At 39.4% G+C, this 24,715-nt stretch overlaps 1 protein-coding gene across 1 annotated transcript in view; it reads left to right on the top strand.

Annotated features, from left to right (window-relative positions):
• CHN1 (chimerin 1) overlaps positions 1-24,392 on the top strand; it is a 214,976-nt gene extending 190,584 nt beyond the window's left edge. Inside the window, exons 9-14 of the mRNA XM_077448057.1 lie at positions 2,995-3,079; positions 13,231-13,404; positions 13,675-13,752; positions 15,145-15,282; positions 18,378-18,483; positions 21,116-24,392. Of these exons, the coding sequence (XP_077304183.1) occupies positions 2,995-3,079; positions 13,231-13,404; positions 13,675-13,752; positions 15,145-15,282; positions 18,378-18,483; positions 21,116-21,287 (753 nt within the window). The 3' untranslated portion in view covers positions 21,288-24,392. The remainder of the gene's footprint in view (positions 1-2,994; positions 3,080-13,230; positions 13,405-13,674; positions 13,753-15,144; positions 15,283-18,377; positions 18,484-21,115) is intronic.
• Positions 24,393-24,715: the final 323 nt, after the last annotated feature.

Here is a 24,715-nt window from a genome sequence, read left to right as displayed (position 1 = left end):
GCATTAACATATTGGCTTCAAATATTTTAAACTCCCTCACTACTGCCTCTCTTTGCTAAGGTTTTTAATTATATTAAATCACAGAGATTGTAGCAGAATATTGACACCAAATTTATAACCAATTTCTGGTATATTAGCATTTGTTCCCATTATGCAGCACTGGTAGTTCTCAGCATGGTGCTTTCAGCACTGATAAGTGACAAGTTGGGGTACCCTCCACTTATCCTGACCCTTAACCTAAACTTCAAGGGCCATATTCATAAAGAGGTGAAGGTGTTTTTAGTTTTGTATAGAATGGTGAAGGGTTAGAACCCCTGTTGTGTGTTTTTGCTACTTGTGTACCCGCTAGGAAGATAAACTCTATTTGTCCCGATGATCACTGTCATTAGGACTGAAAGGGTAAATCCCAAATCTTCATTAAAAGAGAAATAGAGGGGAAATCTCCCCAAAAAGTCACAGATGGCAAAAGAACATGAAAGATCTATCCTATTAAGTACCAGTGCTGAAATTGGCACTTGATACTCTACTCACCTGAGCCACCAAATTTAACTAAATCCCTCAATTAACACCAATCCCCCAATTAACGCTTAACTTCTACCCCGCTTCTTAAAGGAACACTTTAAAACCTAACATTTGATTATCTAAATCCTAACCTTTACCTACTGATTCAGAACCATACTTATTTTGTCAGGCACCAGGATAAATGTCAAAAGCTTACTGTTCCGAACCAAGGACTGTATAATTTTCAGCCGACCCATTTTACGTGCCCACATTAATGCAAAACATACCCCGGGTCGTAATCCTAAGCGATTTCTTAGCTTTATGCTTTCCATACAAGCTTAAATGGGAAGCTCAACGTACCTCAAGCAAGCTGGTATTCTTCCATCCTTGCTTCCCCCCCTTCACTCTTTGGAAGAGTCATAACACTAAATGTAGATGTTCCTCGAGCCCAATATTGATTCACATGAGACCTTCATGGAATATTTATCCCCCCTTGTAAATGTTTTAATAAATGCTTTTGTTCTGCACCACAAACTTCAAGAGTGACTATTTTCTACTAACCACTCAATAAAAAAAAAAGATGCTTCCAGCCAGTTTGTGGATTTTTTTTAAATACGTAACTCTGAATAAATATATGCTTTGCTATGCAGATCAGCCAGATGGCCTTGTGCTCTCGTCTGGCTTTACTGTAGGATTAATGAAGTGGCCTCACTAGCTAACAAGTGTCTGTTAAACACAAGGCGTCTGGCAGATCCTCCTTTCAGTATTATTTAGGTGACGTTTTCTCACGATCACTGGGATGAATTCTAATCCATATTTTCCCGCACCTACTCTGAATCTCTGTGCATCATCTAAATTGGCCTTAAAACAATCCCACTGCAGGTACAGAGCTACCACTACTGGGGGAAATAACTGTTTAAGATTCCCCTATCTCTAAAGAGATCAGCAGATGTGGGGAAAAAGGATTCAACCTATGGACAGTCCTGACTCCCTTCCACATAGATAAAGGTGTTGGTTTCATATAGTAATTTTTAACATCTCCTCTGTGTTGAGCTTCTTTTTCCCCCATAGATGTTAAATTGCATTCTCCCAATTAAACCTGACAACCCCTTCTTTGGGGCATTGCATGACAGCACCTACTGAGCATCATGAAACTGGGATCTTGGAAGGTCAAATAATACTAAATAATGAGTGTTGTTTTCCCCAGCATTGGGCTTGTCTGCGCATGGCTCCCTTTCCCTCTTCTATTACCCTACACAGGAGCACTAGATGACTAGAGGTGAAATTGGCCCAGGAGGCTTCATGAGAAAGTTGGATTGTTCTGCATGCTTGCTGGACTGTTCACCTAAATGTCTGGGCCAGCATTTTATAGTTTTAAAACACTCCTGATTAAAAAGTAGGATATTTTTAAAATCTGTATTGAAAATTACTTTCTAGATGATGGATTAATCTATTTGTTCCTGGGCTGGTTGTTTTTCCTTCTCTTTTCCTTACGCCTACACCAACCTGCATTTCATCTTTTAATGAAAAGTGTGTCCTGTTATAGGCTAAAGTTCTTTGTCATTTTTATGAATCTGACAGCCAGAAGGTTTCATGGGGCAATGAATATAAATGCACTTCCTTTCCCTCCGGCAGTGAGAAGATTGAAAATATGCTGATTGTTGACACACTGCATTAGAAATCATCTATATAATAGTGTTTTATGCTTCCTGGTGTTTTTGAGTAATGCATTGATTTCCATTATATCCTCATACATACATGCATACAGTGAAGCTACTGGAGATTGCTGTGGTAGGAACTCTTCAGACTTCTGTTCAGATAAACTTCTTTTTTGTGAAAAGATGTTTAAAATACATATTACTGACAGTAGCACAGACCTGTCAGACTGACGTTGAAGAGCACTACTTACACCCTTGTCAGTATATTCCAGAGAGCTAAGAATTACAGTGCATGAGTTGGCTCATTGATCATTTGAATTGGACTACATCGTTTACGGACACCATTTAAGTCTGAAACCCAGAAAAAAAAAAGGAAATATGCAGTTGGTTTACATAAATATAAACTGTTTTACTTGCTGAAAGATTTTTATTCCACCACACTTGTGATCCAGATACACCTACCTGACAGCGGTGTGGGATTCTTTACTGGCTGAGACCCCTCTGTGGGCTACAATACAGTTGAGAAATATGCATATCTAGCACCCACCACAACTTGCGACTGAACATTGAAATGGGGGGCAGCACATTGAAGGAAATAATTGGACTAACATTTGCCTAGTCGTACCTATGAATATGTTGTCAGTGTTGGTAAGCCTTGTGTGTAGTGCAGCACCCAAATGCTTAATTGACTTACAGGAATATGTAGCAAAAGGGAACTGCAGGGAAAAAAAAATTATAAAATGTATGCTTGATAAACTGAACAACTGAAAGTTTAGCTTTGCGTGGACAACAATTTTCTTTTCTGTCTAATGGTCCCTCGTGTGTCTGTTTTTAGGTGCACACCTTCAGAGGTCCCCACTGGTGTGAATACTGTGCCAACTTCATGTGGGGACTGATCGCTCAGGGAGTAAAATGTGCAGGTATGCGTTATCCATTTCTCCGTTTAAACACCTTTTTAACATTTTCTTCTGTGATTTGTTTCAATCAAGGATCTTTACTCGTAGATTACAATGGAGTGTTTTTCCACAAGCACAATCCCATTAACTCCCTTGAAACCATATCATCAAACAGAACTAAAGCCCCGTGTGTACGGGGAGAATGTACTCACAAAATATAAAAAATACTTTGTCAAAAAATACTGTCCGACATTCTGCCTATGTGTATGTCGGTCTGTCGGATTCGCATGCTGGAAAACCAGCAGCCAACCGACTTCTGATCAGCGCTCTCAGCCAATGGCAGAGAACTTTGATCAGAGTGGTTGGGGGGGGCGGTGTCCCCTCTATCAGAACACAACAGCTCAGTGGGGGTGAGATCGCTGGGGTAAACTTGCATATTGACCGGAACTGTCAGGTTTTTTTTTTTTTTTTTTTTCATGCAACCCAAACTCTAGTGTGTACCAGGCTTAAAGTGGTTGTAAACCCTCCCCTACAGCTTTGTCCCATGTGAATCAGCATAAAAAACCCTAATGAACACTGCTTGTAGGTATCTCATTACTTGCTTAGTATTGTTGTAATCCTTTTTGTTCTTTAGAATGACATCACTGAGCATGCCCCGATCTCCCTGATTTACGGCACACTCTCTGTCTTATCTATCTGTTATCAGGACTTCCTACGGCACAGCACTGAACTCCCAGCAGGCTGCTAATCACTCAGAGCTTCTGTCTACACACCATGTGACATGACATACAGTGTAAAGCAGGGCATGGGACAGCAGTACTGCAGTCTTATAAGCTGATAGGACTCATACAGGCAAACACTAGGTAATCAGCACAAGTAAATACTATGAAATATACAAGTCAGCTATGAACAGGGAAGTAGGGTTGCCATAGAAACGTTGGATTGAGAAGGAGGCTTGGTTAACAGTACAGGAAGTGCTCAATATAAGGGCGGAAATACACTCCACTGTGGACTCCGAAAACAATACTTAAGATGGCTCTGCCTAACTCCTGGAAACAAGTTTTTTAAAGTTTCTTTAAACCGTAAGTAATATGCAATTTGGGCTGGATTACAGTGGCTATAGTTTGATAATTACTTATTATAATGGACTAAATGAAAAGGAGCATCAGAGTGGGAGAGTTTACTTCCTCTTTAAGGGGGCCAAAAAAAATAACTAAATTGTACCCAAGTGGTAGATGATAAAAGGTGATATCTATAAGTGTAACCCCTATTGGCCATAGTCTGGCTTATCATAGCACAACAAAACAGTAATTACTAATGACTTCACACATAACTGCAGTGTAGGACAAGTAACATTTGCCTTAAGGCCCCGCATGGTAGTGCATTCACCATTTGAAAGTTGTTTTTTGTTTTTCAAGATGATAGATAAAAAAAACTGCCAAACTCTTAAGAGGCTTTCTACTTTGCCTCCTAGATGTATCCATTCCTGTTTTGATTGTCTTGATGGACATAAAATAGGTCAGTTTGTGTCATTAGAGTGACTCCAGAATATGCTGCCTTTAGTAGGCCATGTGGAATTGAAATGGATAGATTCAAGGGAACAGATAACAATAAAAGTAGCTTATTGGTGTTTATTCAATATTTCATCATATTGCCACTTAGTTCAAGTGGAATTCCCAGCAAAAATCTAAAATGGGTGGAAAAGGGGTTGATATTTTCCTAAAACATACAGTTGCTGTGACAGTGTGGTAATTTAAAACCTTTTGTGGTGTTGAAAACGACATGGTAGAATCCAGTACTCCCCCTTTTTAAAGTAAAACTTTTTCCATTTACCTTTTTATCTCCAGCCAGCTGATCTGCACCTTTTAAAGCCCTAATATATATGGTGTTCTAATAGGAAGACTTTAGCATGGACTTGTATATTGAGTCATGTTGCTGACTAGCTAATGCTAGTGTATGCATAGGATTTTCTCCAGTTTTAGTATATGTATGTAAATGTATTGCACAACAAATCCTGGACTTTTAGTTAAACCGGCTGAAAAAATAAGTTTTATTTATCAGGACAGGTGACATTTGTAGCACTACTTATTTTCTGGCCAGTCTTTCAAGTAATGGAAACCGTAACATGAAATCTGGACCACTAACCATAAGAGCTGCCATTTTTGTATAAAACCACGTCCATGTCCGTCTAATGACTAATAAAGTGAAACATGACTTTTCATTTACAATCGCAGAACTTCAGGAAATTTAGAAAAAGACAAGTGCTTTGAAACAAAGTGATTTTCACGCGTTAAGAGTATGGGAATCACAAAAACAAACAAAATTTTTTTACTGCTCTAGATGGCTGTAGCACTGTCCCCAGCTGCATCTCCTCCTGCCGCCTCTAAGACCAAGAACTGAGCAATCAAACATCGCTAATCGCTCAGTTCTTGGTCCTCAGCCTGCAGAGAGCCAGGGACCGTCAGTTACTGGCTCTCTGCTCTGCCCCTCCAGCACTCACTGGATCGCTGGGCTTAGTGCGACTGGCTCAGCGACTCTCTGAGAGGCTGAGACAGCTCTCGGTCCAGGCTTCTGGGTGGATCCCAACCATATGGTCCGGATCTTTTCAGAGCCTAGACCTGCTCTGTTATGTCATTTGACAACAGGCTTTAGCTCACAGTCGGCTGAAAATAGATAACAGGAATGCAGAACTAACTGCACTTCTATGACCCACAGAAGAACAGCCAAAAAATCTTTGGCCATACAGCTCCTTCAATTATGCCAATATAGTAAATAAGGTGCATTGACGTATGGGCACCTCGTACAAGTAAGATATTAAAACAAAAAAAGTAATCTTGCAAGTTCCTAATGGCAGCTGTATATATGTGGTACTATGAGAACAAAAGAGCATATTGCCATGTGCTACAGATTAAGGGATAATGTTAATCAGTTTTATGTCAGTGCACCATCTGCGTTTGTGTTCAGCCATACAACACATGTACTGTGCCCTGGAACAGTCTTAAATGTTCCAAGTTTGACTGACTAAGAGGGGAACTATATATCCTATATTAACAACAAAAAAGCGTCAGGGAATTATCTATATTTAGATTCCACATGTTGTAACACATGCATAGGTTTCATGAAATGTACTCTGTTGATCTTGGAACAGTATAATTGCACATTAGAGAATCCTGTACAGGGCAGAGAATTTTCTTGACAGAAAAGTTTGGATGTCTGCAGAGGGCCATTTCACACCGATTGCAGTTGGATGCATTTTGAACTGCACCCCAACTGCATAGACAGACCAAAATCAAGGTAATCCTATGGGCATAGGTAACATCATTGCCGTGCAGTTCTGCACAACCTAAAACAAACAGTAGGGCATGCTGCATTTTTCCGCACCGCTAATGCAGGGAATGCACTTCAAACGCACCGCGCCCCTTTAAGCAAAGCAAGCCCAAAGACTTGTAGAAAGATGTACTACAAACGCAGCACAAAATGCATTCAAGCGCGCGTCAAGGGCATGTCAAGCACGCTCCAAATGCATGTAAACGTGCAGTCAACAATGCTCAGTTATGTGCAGTTATTCTGGTGTGAATGGGCCCTTAGATTTATAGAAAGAATTTCTATATCCCTATTCCTATTTATATGAAGAACCAATGAACTATGAGAGTGCTCATCAGTGCCCTTGCAGTTCATTCAGAGTTACAAACCGTCAGCCATGGTCGATGATGATACTTGTAGTTCATTCATTCACAAAACTCTAAATGAAGTGGCTGTGTGATCGGAGCCCACACGGCTGTGCTGTTTTTTTGTAATAGTCAGTGCAGGTAGAAGATCCCCTGCCGGCTGTCACAGGGAGGGGGAGATTGGAGGCAAGCAGATGCTAGGCATGTTATGTTACAAGTTACACCCTAAATATGGGTGTAACATGTTCAAAAAGGTGCACTTATCCTTTAAGTTATTAAAATCTATTCTGATGTGTTTTACTCCCCAGACCTTTTACCATTTTTGTTGCCCATCTCTGGACTTGTTCAGTCTTATTAATATCATCTTGTAAGTGAGGTCCCCAGCATTGGACACAATGAAATCTAAAGCTCTACCGGTATATGGGGGATTCAGGACCCCCCCTACCTCCTGCTGATGACCCCTCTAGTGAAACATCCAATTTTCTCTTGCCACTGCCTGTTCACACTATTTGCTAATTTTTGCAATCATCTGAAATAAGTACCCCCATATCTTTTATTTCTCTGGTAGTGTACCCCCAATGTATTCTGTCAAGGAATTATTTTTCATTTTCACATTTAGAAACATTAAACAGCAATTTCCACAGATTCTATGTCCGCCGGTGGCCTGCAATTGTGGCTTGGAGAGACAGAACGGAGAGATGTAAACAAGGCATTTCCCGGTCCTGTCTAGCAACATGACAAGGATCTACTGCTCCCAGTGATCGGGAGCAGTGATCTGTGTCCTGTTCTAATGAGCCCATCCCCCCTACAGTGAGAACATGCCGAGGAAACACGGTTAATCCCTTGTTCGCTCCCTAGTGTTTAACCCCTTCCCTGCCAGTGACATTTGACAGTAATCAGTGCATTTTTATAGCACTGATCGATGTATAAATTCCAATGGTCCCAAAATAGTGTCAAGTGTCCGATCTGTCCACTGCAATGTCGCAGTCACGTTAAAAATCATAGCTTTCCGCCGTTACTAATAAAAAAATAATAAAAATGCCATAAATCTACCCCGTTTTGTAGACTCGATAACTTTTGCACAAACCAATCAATATACGCTTATTGCGATATTTTTTTTTTTTCTTCCAAAAATTAGTAGAACACATATTGGCATAAACTGTGGAATAATTTTTTAATATATTTTTTGGGGATATTTATTACAGCAAAAAGTAAAAATATAGCTTTTTTTTCAAAATTGTTGCTATTGTTTATAGCACAAAAAATAAAAACCGCAGAGGTGATCAAATACCACCAAAAGAAAGCTCTATTAGTGGGGAAAAAAGGAAGTCAGTTTTGTTTGGGTACAATGGAGCACAACCGCGTAATTGTCGGTTAAAGTGACGCAGTGCTTTATCGCAAAAAAGGGCTTGGTCAGGAAGGCGGTAAATCCTTCTGGGGCTGAAGTAGTTATGATGATGTCACTTAAAAATGGATTAAATAGAACAGATCCTAGTACAGAGCCTTGTGGTACACCACTAGTGACTGGTCTCTGTTCCTAATGTACCCGATATATAACTACACTCTATCCTTTAGCCAACTGATTATCCACTGAACCACCCAAGGGTTAAGCCCTAGCTTGTATTAGATCGTTATGTGGAACTGTATCAAATGCTTTGCTGAAATAAAGATATGCTATGTCCACCGCACCAGCCTGGTCCAAAAGATTTGTGATATAGGTAAAATATTCAGCTGACATGATCTGCCTTAAGTTTCAACTCTTTTAGGCTGATCTTTTTTTCATTTTGGATTGAGTAAGAAAGGGTTAAGTTTTTCTATCTATTCCCATTCACTTCCCGTCCCATAGCCAAAACAGAAAGTGAGAGGAAAGCCATCAAAAATAAGGGAATTACTGGTTGTTACCAGAACTAGGGTCTCCGGAAGATTTCCTCTCTTACTGTTCTGGGGACAACCCAAAATTTGGGGTTTTTTTTTTCCATTTTTAGGTATAACGGTTAACATGACAAATGGATGGGGTGAACCTCCATAATGAAGACTCAGCAATAAAAGCATCTTCGTTAAATGTTAAACTTGCAATAGACACGCATTGACAACTCAGAGGAGTGACTATTCCTCCTCTTGGATCTGTACAGATTTCCAGAGATGAGAAAGTTTGAAATCCATTCTGTGCTCTTCAAAAGCCCACATGTTCTGCAAATCCTGTGTCAAGCATGCATCTTATGTTGAATGCTCATATGTAAAATGTAAGCTTGTGTATAAATAGTTAACTAGTATACAAATCTAAAAATAATAAAACATCAGCTGAAGTGTTAAAAATATATAAAAAAAAAATGAATACAGTGAACTCCAAACACAACAGTTGTGCCCAACAATGCATTTAGGCACACACACTCTTTAATTAAGACACCATACACTATGCTAACCTGTGCCTAATGAAGCATTCCCCTCAAATCTGTCAAGTTTGTGGACCTTGAGGCAACCTGGATGTTTGGATCCTATTCCAGCATATGAATGTTGAGCCTTTTCATAGTTCGTATAGGGAATGAGCCATCTGCCGTTAACGGTTCAGTAGTAATGTCAGGTGAAATCATGAATTCCTAAGTTTACTCATGTATGTAACAAAAATGTGTTCACATTTTATTTAGTCCATGCCATTGTAGGTCATATTTTCAATGTTGCATATAAATTGCTTACACACCTTAAACATGATTGCCTTTTTGCCAGCTGCATATTGGAATACGCTATATACACGAACAGCCTACAGTGGACAAGATACAAATCCTTTTACACTGCATTGTAAATGCTTCTTGCTGTTAAAGGCTTTGTTTAACATTTGGACATGTGAAGTGTAGCAAGCAATCCATGGTCTTTTTTTGGTTCTGAATATCCAGGAGTTGGTGCAGAAATCTGTTGAAAAAAGAAGTGGCTTTTGAAAAAACAAGCCTCCATGCCGTAGCATTTGTCCCATGCTGACTTTAACACTGAAAGATCACATGATCGCTGATTTCTCAGTTTGCTTCAAGTGGAGAGCTGTGAGTATCAGTCACCGCTCTCTGCTCCTCTAGTACTCACTAGAGTGGCGGGCTAGGGAGGAGATGGGCGTGGCTGGGTAAGGCTCTAAGCCGCACAGTGATAGGCAGAGCTAGCTTGTCATTCAGGCAGATGGGTGGATTTTGACCATATACGTAGGATCCTTCCTGAGCCTGACATGGCTTTGCTTCATCAGCTATAAGCTGGCTCTAGGTCAAAGGAGTACAAAAGTACATGTATTGCTGGGACCCACAAAAGAAATATGAACAACAAAAAAAACCTTTAGCCATACTTCTCTTTTGATTGCCAAGGTTAACTGCAGTTCATTGCTTTTTGTACCTTGCTATTAGATAGGCAACTCATTTAAGTAAATTTGAGAATTATGCATTCACCTTGCGGTACCTTACCTTTTAGGGGTTCATGCACATGTAGACTATGGGCCCATTGTGGTCAGTATTGCCCTGTAGTATTGAGCTGCATAAACCTAAAGTAAGAAATGATGCGTTTGCGGTCTTATTTGTGCAGTAGGCATGTAAACGGTGGTGATGGCTTAAAGTCCACTGCCTACTGCTTATGTATTCAGTCATTCTGAATGGCTAAAGGCATAAGTCATTCAATGCGACTGCCTACAATTTCTCTCTGCTGGCCCTGAACAAGCCATTCACTAGGCAGCGTTGCAGGTTCCAAATGGCCTTGGAATTCATTTAGCCTTCATTTAACCAGAATGACTAAAGGCTGAGGTCATTCTGCACTGCCTAGTGAATGGCTTATTCAGATCCTGAGGAGATGTAAACCTAAACAAAGTGTAGGCAGCAGCATATGGACATAGATGTGTAAACGTTTAGCAGTACAGATCATTTTTGAGCACACTTTATGCAGAAACTTGCCTGCCAGCAAGATCCTGCATACATCTCGTTATTACTCCCTTGTACAGGAGCCCTTAAGCTAGGTGCCCAGAACTTTGCTTTTCTTGAGCCTCTCCAGCAATATGATGAGATACAGTCAAATTAATTGCAAATGGCTAGTTCCTGATGGTAGTTTTTTTTTTCCTACCTCTGTGTAACTATTTTGTGTTAAACTTTGTTGCAAAGTTTGGCTGCTTGTTGCCATTGGCCTCCATTTCTATGGCATTTAATACATACGTATTTTGTTGAATATTGAATTTGCACATTACACAGTTGCCTCCCAGATGCTGTTTTTTTTTCTGTATTTTGGAGGTCAGGACTGAAAGTTGCATAGTAACATTGGAAACTTTTTTTTTTCCCCCAAAAATAATTGGTTTTCCAAAACAAAAATTGCAGACAAGGTAATTTTGACATTCCTAGTAATGCAGGTCCTCTCATCACTTATGTCATGGAAAATGTAGTGTGTTCAGGCAGTGTATCTAGTTTAGTCTTGTATGAAATGTTAAGTGTTCATGATTACGTGTTGTCATCTTTCAGTTCTTAGCACTGTGACAACCTTCTATGTTTGGCTCTATGTTCCTCCTGACTAGGGCGTGCCACTTCAGAATATGGCTCACGACCAGAATCCAAATCACTTGAAGCCTCCAAATTGCCATTGTACCTGAATGTTATAAAGCTGTCATTTTGTACACTTTGGCATTGTTAAATTCAGACTAAATGCACATTTTCTATTGCAAACTTTCAGCGTGAATAGCTGTGATTGCCTTTCATTTTTAAGCAAGCTGTTTGGCAGGAAAAGAATTGTTCCATGAAAGGTTAGCTGTATACCGGCAATAAAAACCTCTCTGTACACAGTACACCTACCTTTTCAATATGCATGTATTGGGCACACAACTAGTCATCACACTTAATATACTTTATTCAGGTAGATGGGCTTTTTCATTTAACTCTGTAACTCAACATAAGAAAAATAAATGAATGATGCTTACAAGGCACATTCCTTAAAGTGGATCTTCACTGAATCTGCGCTTTACAAACCAAACACACTGCTTAATTAATTTTAAATATTTAAAGCCCACCTCGCCCACCCACCCATGTCTCCATGCTGTATTTTGTTGAAAAAATCACTTCGAAAAACAACCCCCTAGCATTTTTGGCTGTGACCATCTTGAGTAAGGGCAGATGATTTATGTAGCATTTACTTCATGTAATCCATCTGCCCTTAGCTCAGGCATGCATGCAGGAGCATGTGCTTAACTGAGAAAACCCCTCCTGGAAAATCCTGGGATGTATGACATAATTTGCCTAGGCAAGAAACTAGGAAGTAACTGAAGAAATGTAAAAAAAAAAAGTTTAAAACAAGTTATTATGATCTACTTTTTTGTATCTCTTTACTAATGCTAGCAGCATGACGATTAAAAATAATCAATGTTGATTGGGAGAGAGAATTTCCACTTTAATTGTGTAGAATTCTAATGACAATGTTTGTCCACACTGGAGTGTATCTGTCATCAAACAAAATACTCTGCGAGAAGCCTTTGAAGTGATCTTTGTCACACTTACAGGCTAAATGAAAACTCCAGGACAGGCACCTTGTGGTGTTCAGGATGTTGAAGAACTCATGCACTTCCCAGCAGCATATATGAGATTTGTAAGACTGATAGCTTCAACCCAATGCCTCTGACAGGTTTTGAGGACAAATTGGGGAACTGTGATGTGTAAAGCATAATCTTTGTATTTTTAAGGTCGTTCACACAGTACATACTGCTTAATGCATTGTCGTTTTCCTAGAAATCTGTCCTGTTGACAGACTGACATTAAAGTGGACCTTCAGTCATTTTTTTCAACTTCCCATCTATTAAATCTTCTGCCCTTGTTGTTTTATCTTTGGATAGTAAAACTTTTTTTTCTGCCAGTAAAGACCTTATACAGCCCACTTCCTGTTTCTTGTCTTGTAAAAAGCCTAGGCTTATGACATTATGCACAGCTCTTGCCAGAAGAGGGGGGGGGGGGGTCATATGAGGGCCAATGAGATCTGCAGAGCTGGAGGTGTGCCTCTGTGTACATCCTAGGAAGTGAACAGGCAGCAGCTTCAGCCGCCCACAGTTAAAATGGATGCAGCCTAACTCAATGGAGGGAGATTTCTGCAGTATATTTGACAAGCACAGACTCGCAGTATATATAAAATAATATGCAAAGTGGTTGGAGGAAAACTTCAGAATGGCAAAGATGTTTAAAATCCAAATTATTTGAGCAGACTGCAGTTCCTCTTTAAGAACAATTGTAGAGATTACTTTCACTAGTTCCACAGTTATTACTTCCAGTACATTTTATCTAAGCTGCCATCTGGTATCAGGAATGTTCTTTTTAAATTGCTCATTAGATCAGGTAGGTAATATATATCTTAATATAATTTTTTTTTATGATGTGATGTACAAATGGACTAATAAAGCTTGCTTTTTGTGAACTTGAAAAAAAATAGTTTATTTTTTTCCTAAATATGTTTTTAACTTTTAATGTTTTTATGGTTCAAATTGTTTTTCCTTACAGTATATTTGTATTTATGTTCTAGATTGTGGTTTAAATGTTCACAAACAGTGTTCTAAGATGGTTCCTAATGACTGCAAGCCGGACTTGAAACATGTCAAGAAAGTTTACAGCTGTGACCTCACCACGTTAGTTAAAGCACACAACACGAAGAGGCCGATGGTGGTGGACATGTGTATTCGTGAGATAGAGTCCAGAGGTGAGATCTTATGGAATTCTATCTCTGTGGGGTAGCGTAGAGTGACCAGGCCCTGGGTTATCATTCCTTCCAGGTGCCCTGAGTTTTTGCCTTTTAGATGTACAATACAGTACATATTTTGATTTAGATAATGTCTTATTTAAAAACCACTGAAGGAATGTTAGAGTACATTTAATACAAGTCTGTACTTTGCACGAACACATTAAAGCAAAAAAAAATGTTTTATTTCTTGTTTTTAAACTACGGATTTCTGTATCTTTTCAATGACAGGCTTGAATTCCGAAGGACTGTATAGAATATCAGGTTTCACTGATCTCATTGAAGATGCCAAAATGGCCTTTGACCGAGGTAGATTATAAATGACATTTTTAAAAATGTATGTGTCTGTGTAGTCATATCGTGTTCATTGTGAATTTTTGTCCATAGTGGTATCAGTTCTGTTGTTTGTAGAAGGACTGGTATGCTTGTATTATTGGCCTAGGTTGATCTCCTCCTGAGGGATGATCAGCTGCAGTCAAACCAGTCTAAAGTTATCCTGCAACCTGCACACGGGCCACAGACCGTTCTGAGCTGTAGTGGTGCTAATGCTTGTTAATGGTAGCTTAACGAGTCGACTCAGGTAGAGATTGTTCTGTTGGTTACCTTTGTATACTTTATATGCTGTTGCTGCATTTTCAGTTCAGCTTTGTTTACCTTGGTGCAGATTATTCTACCTACCATACTTATAGCCATTTAGCAACGGGGAATCAATATCATGACAAACTATGCTAAACAAATACATAATTGCACTTATGATATTTGACAGAACAGCTCTAAAGCAACTCTGTCGTCATAGTAAAAAAAATTCACAGATGCCCTCTAAAACAATGTAGTACTTTCATTTCCAGCAGGTGGTAAGTCAATCTGCAGTCTCTTGTAGATATTTAAGTGGCCTGGGTATCCAAAACTTTTGGGGGTGCTAGATACCTTGCGCTTTGGTTTCTCCTGCCAGTCTCAATCACTACTTTGTCCTGTAGTGATGCAGCAGCTGGAGGAACCACGGTATCCAGGAACCTGAATATTGAATAACTCCCCCAAAAATACTACATAATTTCTGAAAACAGATGCCATAGAGAATGAAATAGGTGGTGGTTCCAATTTTTTATGTAACGTGAAGGTTTCGGAAATGCAAAATTTCTGTAAAAATACAGTAAAAGGTAATTTTAGGGCCCACAAACACAATAAAGTATCTGAGGTTGTGCCGAGTAGATACCCACCATGTCAAACCTTTTAAATTGTGTGTGTCTGTGAAATGGTGACAAACCTCAGTACCCCATGTTTTCCATAGGCGACCATTTAAAACCCTTACAGGTCATCAATTTAGTGTTACTTAGGAGCTCTGGTGCTAAAATTATTGCTCTCCCTTCAACATATGCGTCAACATGTAACAGCTGTATTGCAATTGTTTTTGTGCTTGGGCACCCTACAAGTGCATTTACATTGGTATGTGGGTGGGATTTTATGTGCTTGGGTGTAACTTAAAATTTTTATTTTTTGCAAAAAAAAAACTCCCCACTGTCAGGTACATATGACGTACATCCCTGGCAATGAAAGGGGTAAACATAACCTTTTACGGGGTGTCTGTAAATTAGTCTACTGTTGCAAAAAGGTCACGTTATCTCTCCGTTGAATTACTTGCACAGTTAAACTTGATTTAAGGTGGTCTCGCAATAGTAAATGATAACTGCTTTTCTGTTTTAGATGGTGAGAAAGCTGACATATCTGTAAATGCCTATGAAGACATTAACATTATAACTGGTGCACTGAAACTGTACTTCAGGGAACTTCCAATCCCACTGATTACATATGATGCATATCCCAAGTTCCTCGAGTCGGCAAGTAAGTAAAGGCACTGCGTTCAACAGTGGCCTCATTTAAAACCTATTTATTGGCATTTTTAGAGACACTAGGTCTGTCACAGAAATTTCCTTCTAATGCAGCATGATAAATGCTGCACTCAGAAATACAGTATCTCAGTAGTATAAGGCTGACATACATTATTCAGTTCTCTTGTACAATTTTCTTTTAGATTTTACCAAAACCATCTAAATATCAGGTAAAAAATTTCAACTTTTGTATGCAATTAGACAGGCCCTTGCACTAAATAGTTGAGGGTAAATCTAAAGGAAGTTAAATAAGAGAATTGTATAATGTATGGCAAGCTTACGACTCTCCAAAAATGTATATATTACATTATACAAGTGGTAATAAATGTGAAACGCAACCACTCCTGTGATTTAGTGACATATGGTGACGAAATTACAATAATCGGTAAAAATTTTAATGCTTCGTGATCAATCTAAAACTGAAAAGAAGTCGAAGAAGAAACACTTATACATAAAGTGATAATGTGAAACCTTCTCCATCCCCTTGGCCACTCTCTCACCTTTGGTGTTTGACCCTCATTACAAGGTCTTAAGCGTGTATTCCTTTAAATCCGGGGTCGGGTTTAAGTATTCATTATTCAATCCCATCAGTCTGGCATATACCTGGCTTGTATGTTCAAAAATAGGGAAACCTTTAGTTCTCTTCCTTCTAAATTACAAGGCATAGAGAAGCACTGCTGCATGCGTGTCATACTCTGAAAAGTCAATGGCTAATCTTTCACCTCATCCAGCCCCAACACAGTGCACCATCCTCCCACAGTGATTGCTACACTCCGCCCAATGTGTTTCATCAGTGTTGACGTCATCGGAGGCTTCTTTGTGTTGTGCGGGCTGGAGGAGTCTTAGCCGGTGGAGTGATATATGCAGGCAGTGCTGCTTCTTCTCTATGCCTTGCACTTTATCAGGATGTCATTGCTTTCCATTCGTGTTAGTTGATGATTATCATAAATAAATTTGCAAAGAGAACTATATGTTTCCCTTTGTGTTTTAGAGCCCACCGACCCAGTATATCCCTGACTAGTTGAATACTTTAATGAATGCTTCAACCTGAACTCCATGTCTGGGGGAGTTTAAGTTTTCAAACACATGTTAAAGGATAAGTTCACCTTTGAGAAAATGTTACGTTTCACCTGTTTTTAGGGTGTAACATGTTCCCACTGCTGCTATTGCTCCCCGACCTGCCGCCTCTAGTGACAGCAGGCCAAGGATCTTCTCCCTTTTTAAAAAAATGTGGCCATGCGGGACTCTGCCCATCTGGCTGAGTCTTTCATTCACAGAGGGAAGAACTACAAGTACCCAACATGCTTTGCGGCTGTTGGTCTGTAGTTCTCAATTAACTACCAAGGCACAGTTTCTTCCTGTGGCATGTAACTACCTGCCCTTATAAGGTATGAGCAGACAGTTTACTCAGACAGTCTGCAGGAGTCCTGCATTGCACCCACGATCTGCTGATTGCAATTGCAATATTTGTAGGCTCCTAGTAAAAATAATAATAAATGCACATTTTTTTTCACCTGCCAAAAAAATGTGCATTTATTTTTTTTACATATCCTTTCAATACACTCCCTGGTCATCTCTCACCTCGACTACTGCAACGCCCTCTTCATTGGATTACCTTTACATAGACTATCCCCCCCTCAGTCCATAATGAATGCCGCTGCAAGACTCATCCACCTTACCAACCATTCAGTGTCCTCCACTCCTCTCTGCCAATCCCTTCACTGGCTTCCACTCACCCAGCGAATAAAATTCAAAGTACTAACAATAATTTACAAAGCTATCCATAACTCTGCCCCCAGCTAGTCCCAAAATACCAACCAAGCCGCTCTCTTCGATCATCCCAAGACCTCCTGCTCTTTAGCTCCCTTGTCACCTCCTCCCATGCTCGCCTCCAGGATTTCTCCCGAGCTTCTCCCATCCTTTGGAACTCCCTACCCCAATCTGTCCGACTGTCCCCTAATCTATCCATGTTTAGGCGATCCCTGAAAACCATCTTTAGATGATCCCTGAAAACCCTTCTCTTCAAAGAAGCCTATCCTGCTTCTAATACACATTGTTTTACTTCCTCCATCAGCTCATCCCCCCACAGCTATTACCTTTTGTATCAATTGACCCTTCCTTTTTAGATTGTAAGCTCTAACAAGCAGGGCCCTCTTATTCCTCTTGTACCAATTTGTAATGTAACTGTAATGTCTGCCCTCATGTTGTAAAGCGCTGTGAAAACTATTGGCACTATATAAAACCTCTATAATAATAATACAGAATTTTTTATTAGAACATTGATTGGAACACCCAATCGTTCTATATTTTCTGAAAGCAGAGGCCCTGGAGAATAAATGGGGGCAGTTTAAATTGTTTGTTGCACAGTATTTGTAAAGCTGTTTATCAAATTCATATTTTCAGGATAAAGTATACTAAAACAAATTTTTATTGCACAAAACCCAGTACCCAATTTTGGGTAAAATGTAAAAGGTGGGTTTGTGTTGAGTAAATAGATACCAAATATGTAAAAACTAAAAATTGCAAGCTGTCAAGGAATGGTGAAAAACGACTGTACATAAAACTTTTCATAGGTGATGCTTTAAAAACATTTTGCAGGTTACTGTAAAAGTGCGCTCAAGTAGCTGTAGAGCTATTCGGATAACTTTTACTAAATTGCTGTTTGCCAGCTGAAAAAAAACAACAATCTCATCGCTGCAGCCTGTTTTTACCACTTCAAGTCCAAGACATTTTAAGTGATGATGTGAAGTGGTTAATAAACCACAAAAATCTGGGGAAAATATATAAACTGCATGCTTACAGGGTCCTGGTGGTTTTGATATCATTGCTGCAGTAGCAGCCAGTCTACCATTGCTGCATTTGATGCGTTTTGTGACAGGCTCCTTCAAGTTTATCTTTTGATGGTGAAAATGGAAAAACTGAACTCCTGGATGGCTTGTGGTAGAATCAAAAGCTCTTGTTAAGATTTTACTCTACTGTGTCCCGATCAAAAAAAAATTTCCTCCAGGTTCTGAATGAGTTAATGAAAGTCTTTCTTCATTCATCTAGAGGCCGTGGACCCTGACACACAGTTAGAAGCTCTTCACGAAGCTTTGAAGCTGCTACCTCCTGCACACTGTGAATCACTGCGATATCTCATGGCCCATCTGAAAAGGTAAATCACTCAAAAAGCTTTGAATTCTACAGTCAATTTGACATTCTACTTTAAAAGAAAAGCTATTGTTGAGCTCTTTCCAGTTCTTCTTCCACGGCAGTAAGAGATGCCATGCCCACTGGCAGTGAAGCTGGTTTTCTCACTGCCAGGCTCCCCAGTCTCTTCAAACATTAGATGCCAATTGGTCACACTGTGCTACATGATACATCCACCATAATCCCTTTTCTTTATCGTTTATAGCAGACCCACTCCAGAGGATGTGCTACAGACAAGATAACAGAATTAGCCAATGCAATTATTGAAATAAAATTACCTATTTTACACTACACATCTACAAATACATTTCTTACACAAGCCCAGCTTACCTTGGTGGTTCAATTCCCAGGACTGAAAGTGTTTTGATGATTAGCAAATAAAGAAATTTACTTCAGTCTATGTACATCCCAGCCAAAAAATCATTTCTGGCATGAATAAACTCCACTGTTATGCACTTTGTTGTAATAAGGGATACCAAGTTTGTAAACAGTTAACAACTAAAAATACAAAAATGTTAATTTGATGTAGGTTTTGGGCACTGATAATTTGGCACTTGGGTACTGAAGGATATTTTTTTTATATCATTTCATTTTTTTATTTTATTGATGTTTGTATTATAATGACATTATCAATTTAAAAGCCCCTAGAGGTTTCGGGTTACTGTTAGGGGGTAGGTTAAGGTTGAGTATTTGTTTGGTTCAAGGTTTAGTTAGGAATTTGGTTGTGATCCGTTTTTTAGGTTGCAACAAGGGCCATCACTTTCCTACTTCTGTGGCTTACTCGCTTGCTAAAGCACTGGAGAATTTGCTTCCCAAAAAGGGACCAGGTTCAGAGAGGCACCCTGCTTGTTTGGCTAAAGCGGGAGCAATGCCATGGGAGTAGGTGAGTGACCTCTTAGTGATCCAAATGCTGGCATATTGCCAGCATCAGGACCATGTCACACCAGCAATCCTAGGTGTAAATACTGTTCATATTAGAAATGTAGGCATACAGGTTTCTATCCCCAAATCTACCAAGCCACCTTGCACATGGGCTTCATAATTCAATGATGTTTATGCAGGAACTTGTGATGTCCATGTGCAAGGCGTCAAAAATTGTGTGTAAAGACCTGAGTAATGTTGCGTATAGGCGAGTAAAGGTGTGTAAGCCTATAGACGAGTAAAATTCTTCTTCATTACCAGTATTGTAATATACTCATACTCATGTAAACATGCTTATAGATGAGTAAACACGCGTATGCGAGTAAATTACTGCACTCAAATGAAGAATTTTCCATTTTTGTTTTACTGCGCTGTACTCCATGCTGTATTACTGATCTTTACTCAGCTGTGTGCAATGTCCCATAGACAACAATTCATCCAATTTCAGATCATTAAATACTCTGCATTTTTTTACTTCCGTGTGCAAGAGACCTTCCTTACAGTCACATACAGCTTCACTTCAATTGTAACTGGTTACATGTTTGTTATACTTGTTTTTTTGAAGGTTATAAAATATAAGTAAAAAGAATAAAATATTTTTAGTATAAAAGGAAGACCATAGGACACCACTAGTGTGTGTTATTTCTTTCACACAATATTGTACAGTTTTTTTTTTTCGCCTATGTCTAGTAATTTCATGATAAATGGCTGCTTTTCAGTGTTCATTTAGTTATACGGTATAATTCAGTTATACTGTTTGCCTACAGAATTAACTCTCAGTTTTGAAAACTTTACTGCAATTCAGCATTTTAACTTGCTAGAAATGCTTTAGTTGGTGCATGCTCAAATTCATAGATCAAGAGACCTGTACCTTACAGGAAAACCTGTATTATGCTGAATTACTGGCATTCATTAGTTCTAAAAACACGGAGTAGGTAAAAGATCCCATTCAGCTGAAAATCACTTGACAAACGATTTGGGTCATTTTTTTTGTTATATAACATAGTTTGGGAGCTTATTATTTTATATTTCTCTTCACTATGAAAGATTTTGTTTGCAAAGCTGTTGTATTTTGACTATGTTGTGGGCCAGCCCATGGGAGCAGACCTTGTTTGTTTTTTGACTTATGGTCTGCTTTATTCAACCTGTGGATGTACTGGTTTATTATCTAAATTTAGAGGAAATAAAACTCGCCCCAAATCATTCCTTAGACTTGCACCTGCATTCTTTCTCCAGAGAAGTTGTTGTTGAAAGCTACAGCAATAGCACTTTGGTAACTATGGCATTCAAGGCCGAAAATTATTTGTTACAAAATATAGGCTCTAAGTAGTAGCGGCACTCTTGCATTCCAGCCTGACATGTCTAATTAACACAAACTCATCATACAAAACAAGCTCTCTGTCTCTTGCTGTCAGACAGCCTCTGCTTCCTGTGCTCACAAGTCCTTTGGCCATAACTTAGACAAAAATGAGGCAGTGTCCTAGCAACACATAATAGGACCTTCCCATTGAATAATGTCACAGCCTGCGATAAACTAAAACTGAAAAGTACACACTGCTTTGGGGGGCACAAGGGGGGTTATTTGCATGTTCTGGTTTGCCTTCAATGTCCTACAGATAACCCTTCATTTAGATGCACAGCAAGTATAATGAGATGTAATTTTGTATTCCCTGCAGGGTAACTCTTCACGAGAAGGACAATTTAATGAACGCAGAAAACCTTGGCATAGTGTTTGGACCAACTCTCATGCGGGCACCAGAGCTAGATGCCATGGCAGCACTAAATGACATTCGTTATCAGAGACTGGTGGTGGAAATGTTAATCAAAAATGAGGACATTTTATTTTGAATAAGAAAAAAACATGAACTGTATTCCGGAATATGAAGGATTGTTTTGCTGCAAAGATGAGCAAACTTTTCTGGCCAACTCCCTTATTTGAATCGTGCCTAGCTGTTGAAGGGGCAACCATTTTGTGACTGATTCAATGTCTGAGACAGAGAAATAGTTTGACACGCACTGCCCCTTGTAACTGGAAGCATTTAAAGAATGAAAGTCTGCTTCGCCTATGGCAGCCAAACAGCTTCTCTTTCACTTTCTAATCTGTGCTTACAGCATGCGTTTCAGCTCCCTAAAATAGTGTTCCTGTATTTTTGGAGTCTGATTTGATCAGCGAAGTTGGTTATCATACTTGGTTTTATAGAGAAGGCTGTATTTGGGATTTCCATACATTTTCATAAACACAGTAGAACAGTTAGGTTCCCTTTTTAAAAATGTATTACATGGAAAAGATAATTATTATTTGCTATGGACAACGTCTCTGTGTCTGGGTATACTTGCTTGTTGGTGGAAGATGGTGTTCAATGTTATATTTGCCTATCTGGAAAAACTGCTGATCCATGACAAGTTTTCCCCAATAAAATTGGGATTGGTTAAAAAAGGGCTCACTGACATGGGACAGGAGACCTGTATATCTATCGCCCAGGATTCTGATGTCTGCCAGCATAGTTGGCAGTCTGCATTCATTTTCCTAATAATTGGTGCAGTCAGATATGCACAATTTGATTCTCATTTGGACTTTGGTGGGTCAAGGATACACTTCTGTCCATTTTTCTTGTATACGGTTGCAATTCAGTTGCGGTGCATGTGAAAAACTGCATGCTTTATCAGAGAGATTAACAAAGGTTTTTGAACGTGCATAGCTAGTGAGTTGCAGCACTTTGGTATAGTTTACTGCTTGTGTAAGTGAGCCCTTTCTATCATTGATACAGTATGATCAATTCATGGATGAGGTACAAAATACCTCCATTATGGTCAATGTCGGGCACTGACATAACCGACTGAAAGCATGACATTTAAAACCTAACACTTACTCTTACAGTTTCCAAAATGTAATAGGATCCATGCTTGTTGGGTAAGTGCTGCAACGGAGCATATGTCGAAGAAAATCTGTGCCCTGTATTGAAGTTGTAAGATCCATGGTACTGTCATGCAAGAAAAACACCAAGCCACTTTAAAGTAGCAAGACCTCAGAACTTGGGCACTTTACATACTCCTAATCTTAAAAAATATATATAATTTTTTTTTTTCCACGGACAGCTTCCATGGGACAGCTTCCAATTAGGGTAAAGGTTTGTGCACATGGGTATTTAAGATCTGAATTTAGAAAGCGTTTTAAAAGGGTCTTGAGCACGGGTTGAAATGTGCGTTGAATTAAATCAGGCAGTTTAGGTTGGCGTTTCAGTTGAGGTGCTGCCATCAAAATTAGTTGTTAAAGTCAAACTTTAGTTGTAGGTAACAACCGATGATCAAGTGCAACCTGCCAAATCATTGCTGTTTACCAACAGGCACCCCCAACAGCCCTGCACTTCACTTTAGTGTTACCCTACATAGTACTTAAAGTGATATTAAAGACTTTTTTTTTTTATGACAAACATGTCATAGAGCAGCTGCGATCCTCACCGGGTCCTTCACCGGCATGCTTAACCCCCCTCCTGTCAAATGCCCCTAGAACAAGCAGCTTGCAATGGTGCCACCCAAACAGGCTCGCTCCTGAGCCACGGCTCTGTGTGTCCATTTACACATACAGCTGTGACTCAGCCCGCCCCCTCTTTCTCCTCATTTGCGCAATGGCTGTGATTGATTTGAGCCTTTAGAACCACTTTAAAATGTTACTAGTGAGCACCATTGGAGCCCCAAATCTCAGGGTGCTCTGGTATGCTTTTATAGACCAGCTCTACTGGTTGACAGCGTGGCCTTGATTCCTTGACCTTTCTATCAACCCATCAATGTGATGGATAACCTTGATGGTCAATAGTGAGACAAAGGGCCAAAGCCTAGCTATCGACCATAACTGGTGCAAGTCTCCTGACCAGTGAGCACCAGGGTTTGGGATGCCTGGGCTGCTTGAATGTAAAATGAAAAGAAGCAGCATTTTAGCAAGTTTAAATGTCTTTTTGGGCTTGCTTGCAATGCAGCGTGTTATTCATAAATGCATTTACTCTTGTAGGGTCCAAGTTTGTTGCTTTTACCTCTATAGCCCATGTACACAAGCCTGTTCTATCCATGGTTGTACTGAAGTAAATCCATCGATCCATTTCAGTACAACTAGCCAGTCTGATTTTTTTTTTATTTTATTTTTTTCAATATTTGCCGGGGGAATGGAAGACTCCCCACCGCAGAACACAATAGTACTGCGGGAGGGTTTCCCCCTTGCACTGACTGTGTTGATGGGGGAATGGAGCAAATCTCAAGCAAGTTTTCTTTCCTTTCACCCATGGTGGAAGGAAAACACAATTTTGTGGTCTATGGCCAGCCCAAGTAGTAGTCGTGTAAATTTCTTTGTCATGCGCATAATAATCCAGCCAACAAAATGACTGCCTCCACTGTGCTGAAGCTAAGGGTATCATTTTACCATTGCTTTTTATGTACACAGACCAGAATAAGTTTTTATATTGTTTTTTTTGTGGCAATCAATTATATTGTAAAAGCAGTGATGTCCATTCTGTGCCATTACTGCTGAGTGTTTACAGTGTAACCAGACTTGTAAATGACTGCATGTATGTCTCCGTTTTTGTCGGAGATTTCTTCTAGCTAAACGGGTCGTGACTGTAAATCAGCATGTTTTTCCTCCTGGAGTGAGATTATTGTGATTCTGCCTTTTATGTTCTGCATAATCCGATTAGGATAATGATTTTTGTGAAACGGTTCTTATCCCTCATAACGTTTGTATTGCACACTTTATTTTTCCTTTTGAAATTTTTTTTTGTTTGTTAGTGTTGTCCATTTTTTGTTGCATAATTTGCATTTTTTTCTGAAATCAAGAACGTGAGTTTTTATAATGTTTACTGACACTTTGGCATGGTGACAGCAGCTGCTGTTGCATTTTATTTTTTTAAATGTGTTTTTCATCAGGCATGCACCTATTAATTTATTAAACCTAGGTTTTAGGATACAGTCTGGCTTGTGTTCTTTTTTTTACTCTCTCTGTATAAGGACAGAAGATTAATATGTTGAGATGGGTCACAAGAAGAAGGATGTAATTAGAATATTTATGAGTTCAAGGAGTATTTCAAGCACACCTTACCACAGAAGTTTTAAGAACATTTTAAAGAGGTCAGGTTTTAAAAAAAATACAAAATGCAAGTTTTTCTTATCTATTAAGGTACACAGGAAGTCCTTAATCTTTCTGTATTAAGTTCATGGTTGCTGAAGTGACCATGAGCGTATACCAGAAGGAAATACAGAAGATGTTAGGCTTACTGAGCTGGCCATACAAA

This window comes from Lithobates pipiens, unplaced genomic scaffold, assembly GCF_037356315.1.
Source record: "Lithobates pipiens isolate NorthernLeopardFrog02 unplaced genomic scaffold, aLitPip1_a1.2 Scaffold_22, whole genome shotgun sequence".
In the NCBI taxonomy this organism is placed as follows: domain Eukaryota; kingdom Metazoa; phylum Chordata; class Amphibia; order Anura; family Ranidae; genus Lithobates; species Lithobates pipiens.
Note: the sequence above shows the minus strand (reverse complement) of the source record. Positions and strands in the feature narration are given on the sequence as shown.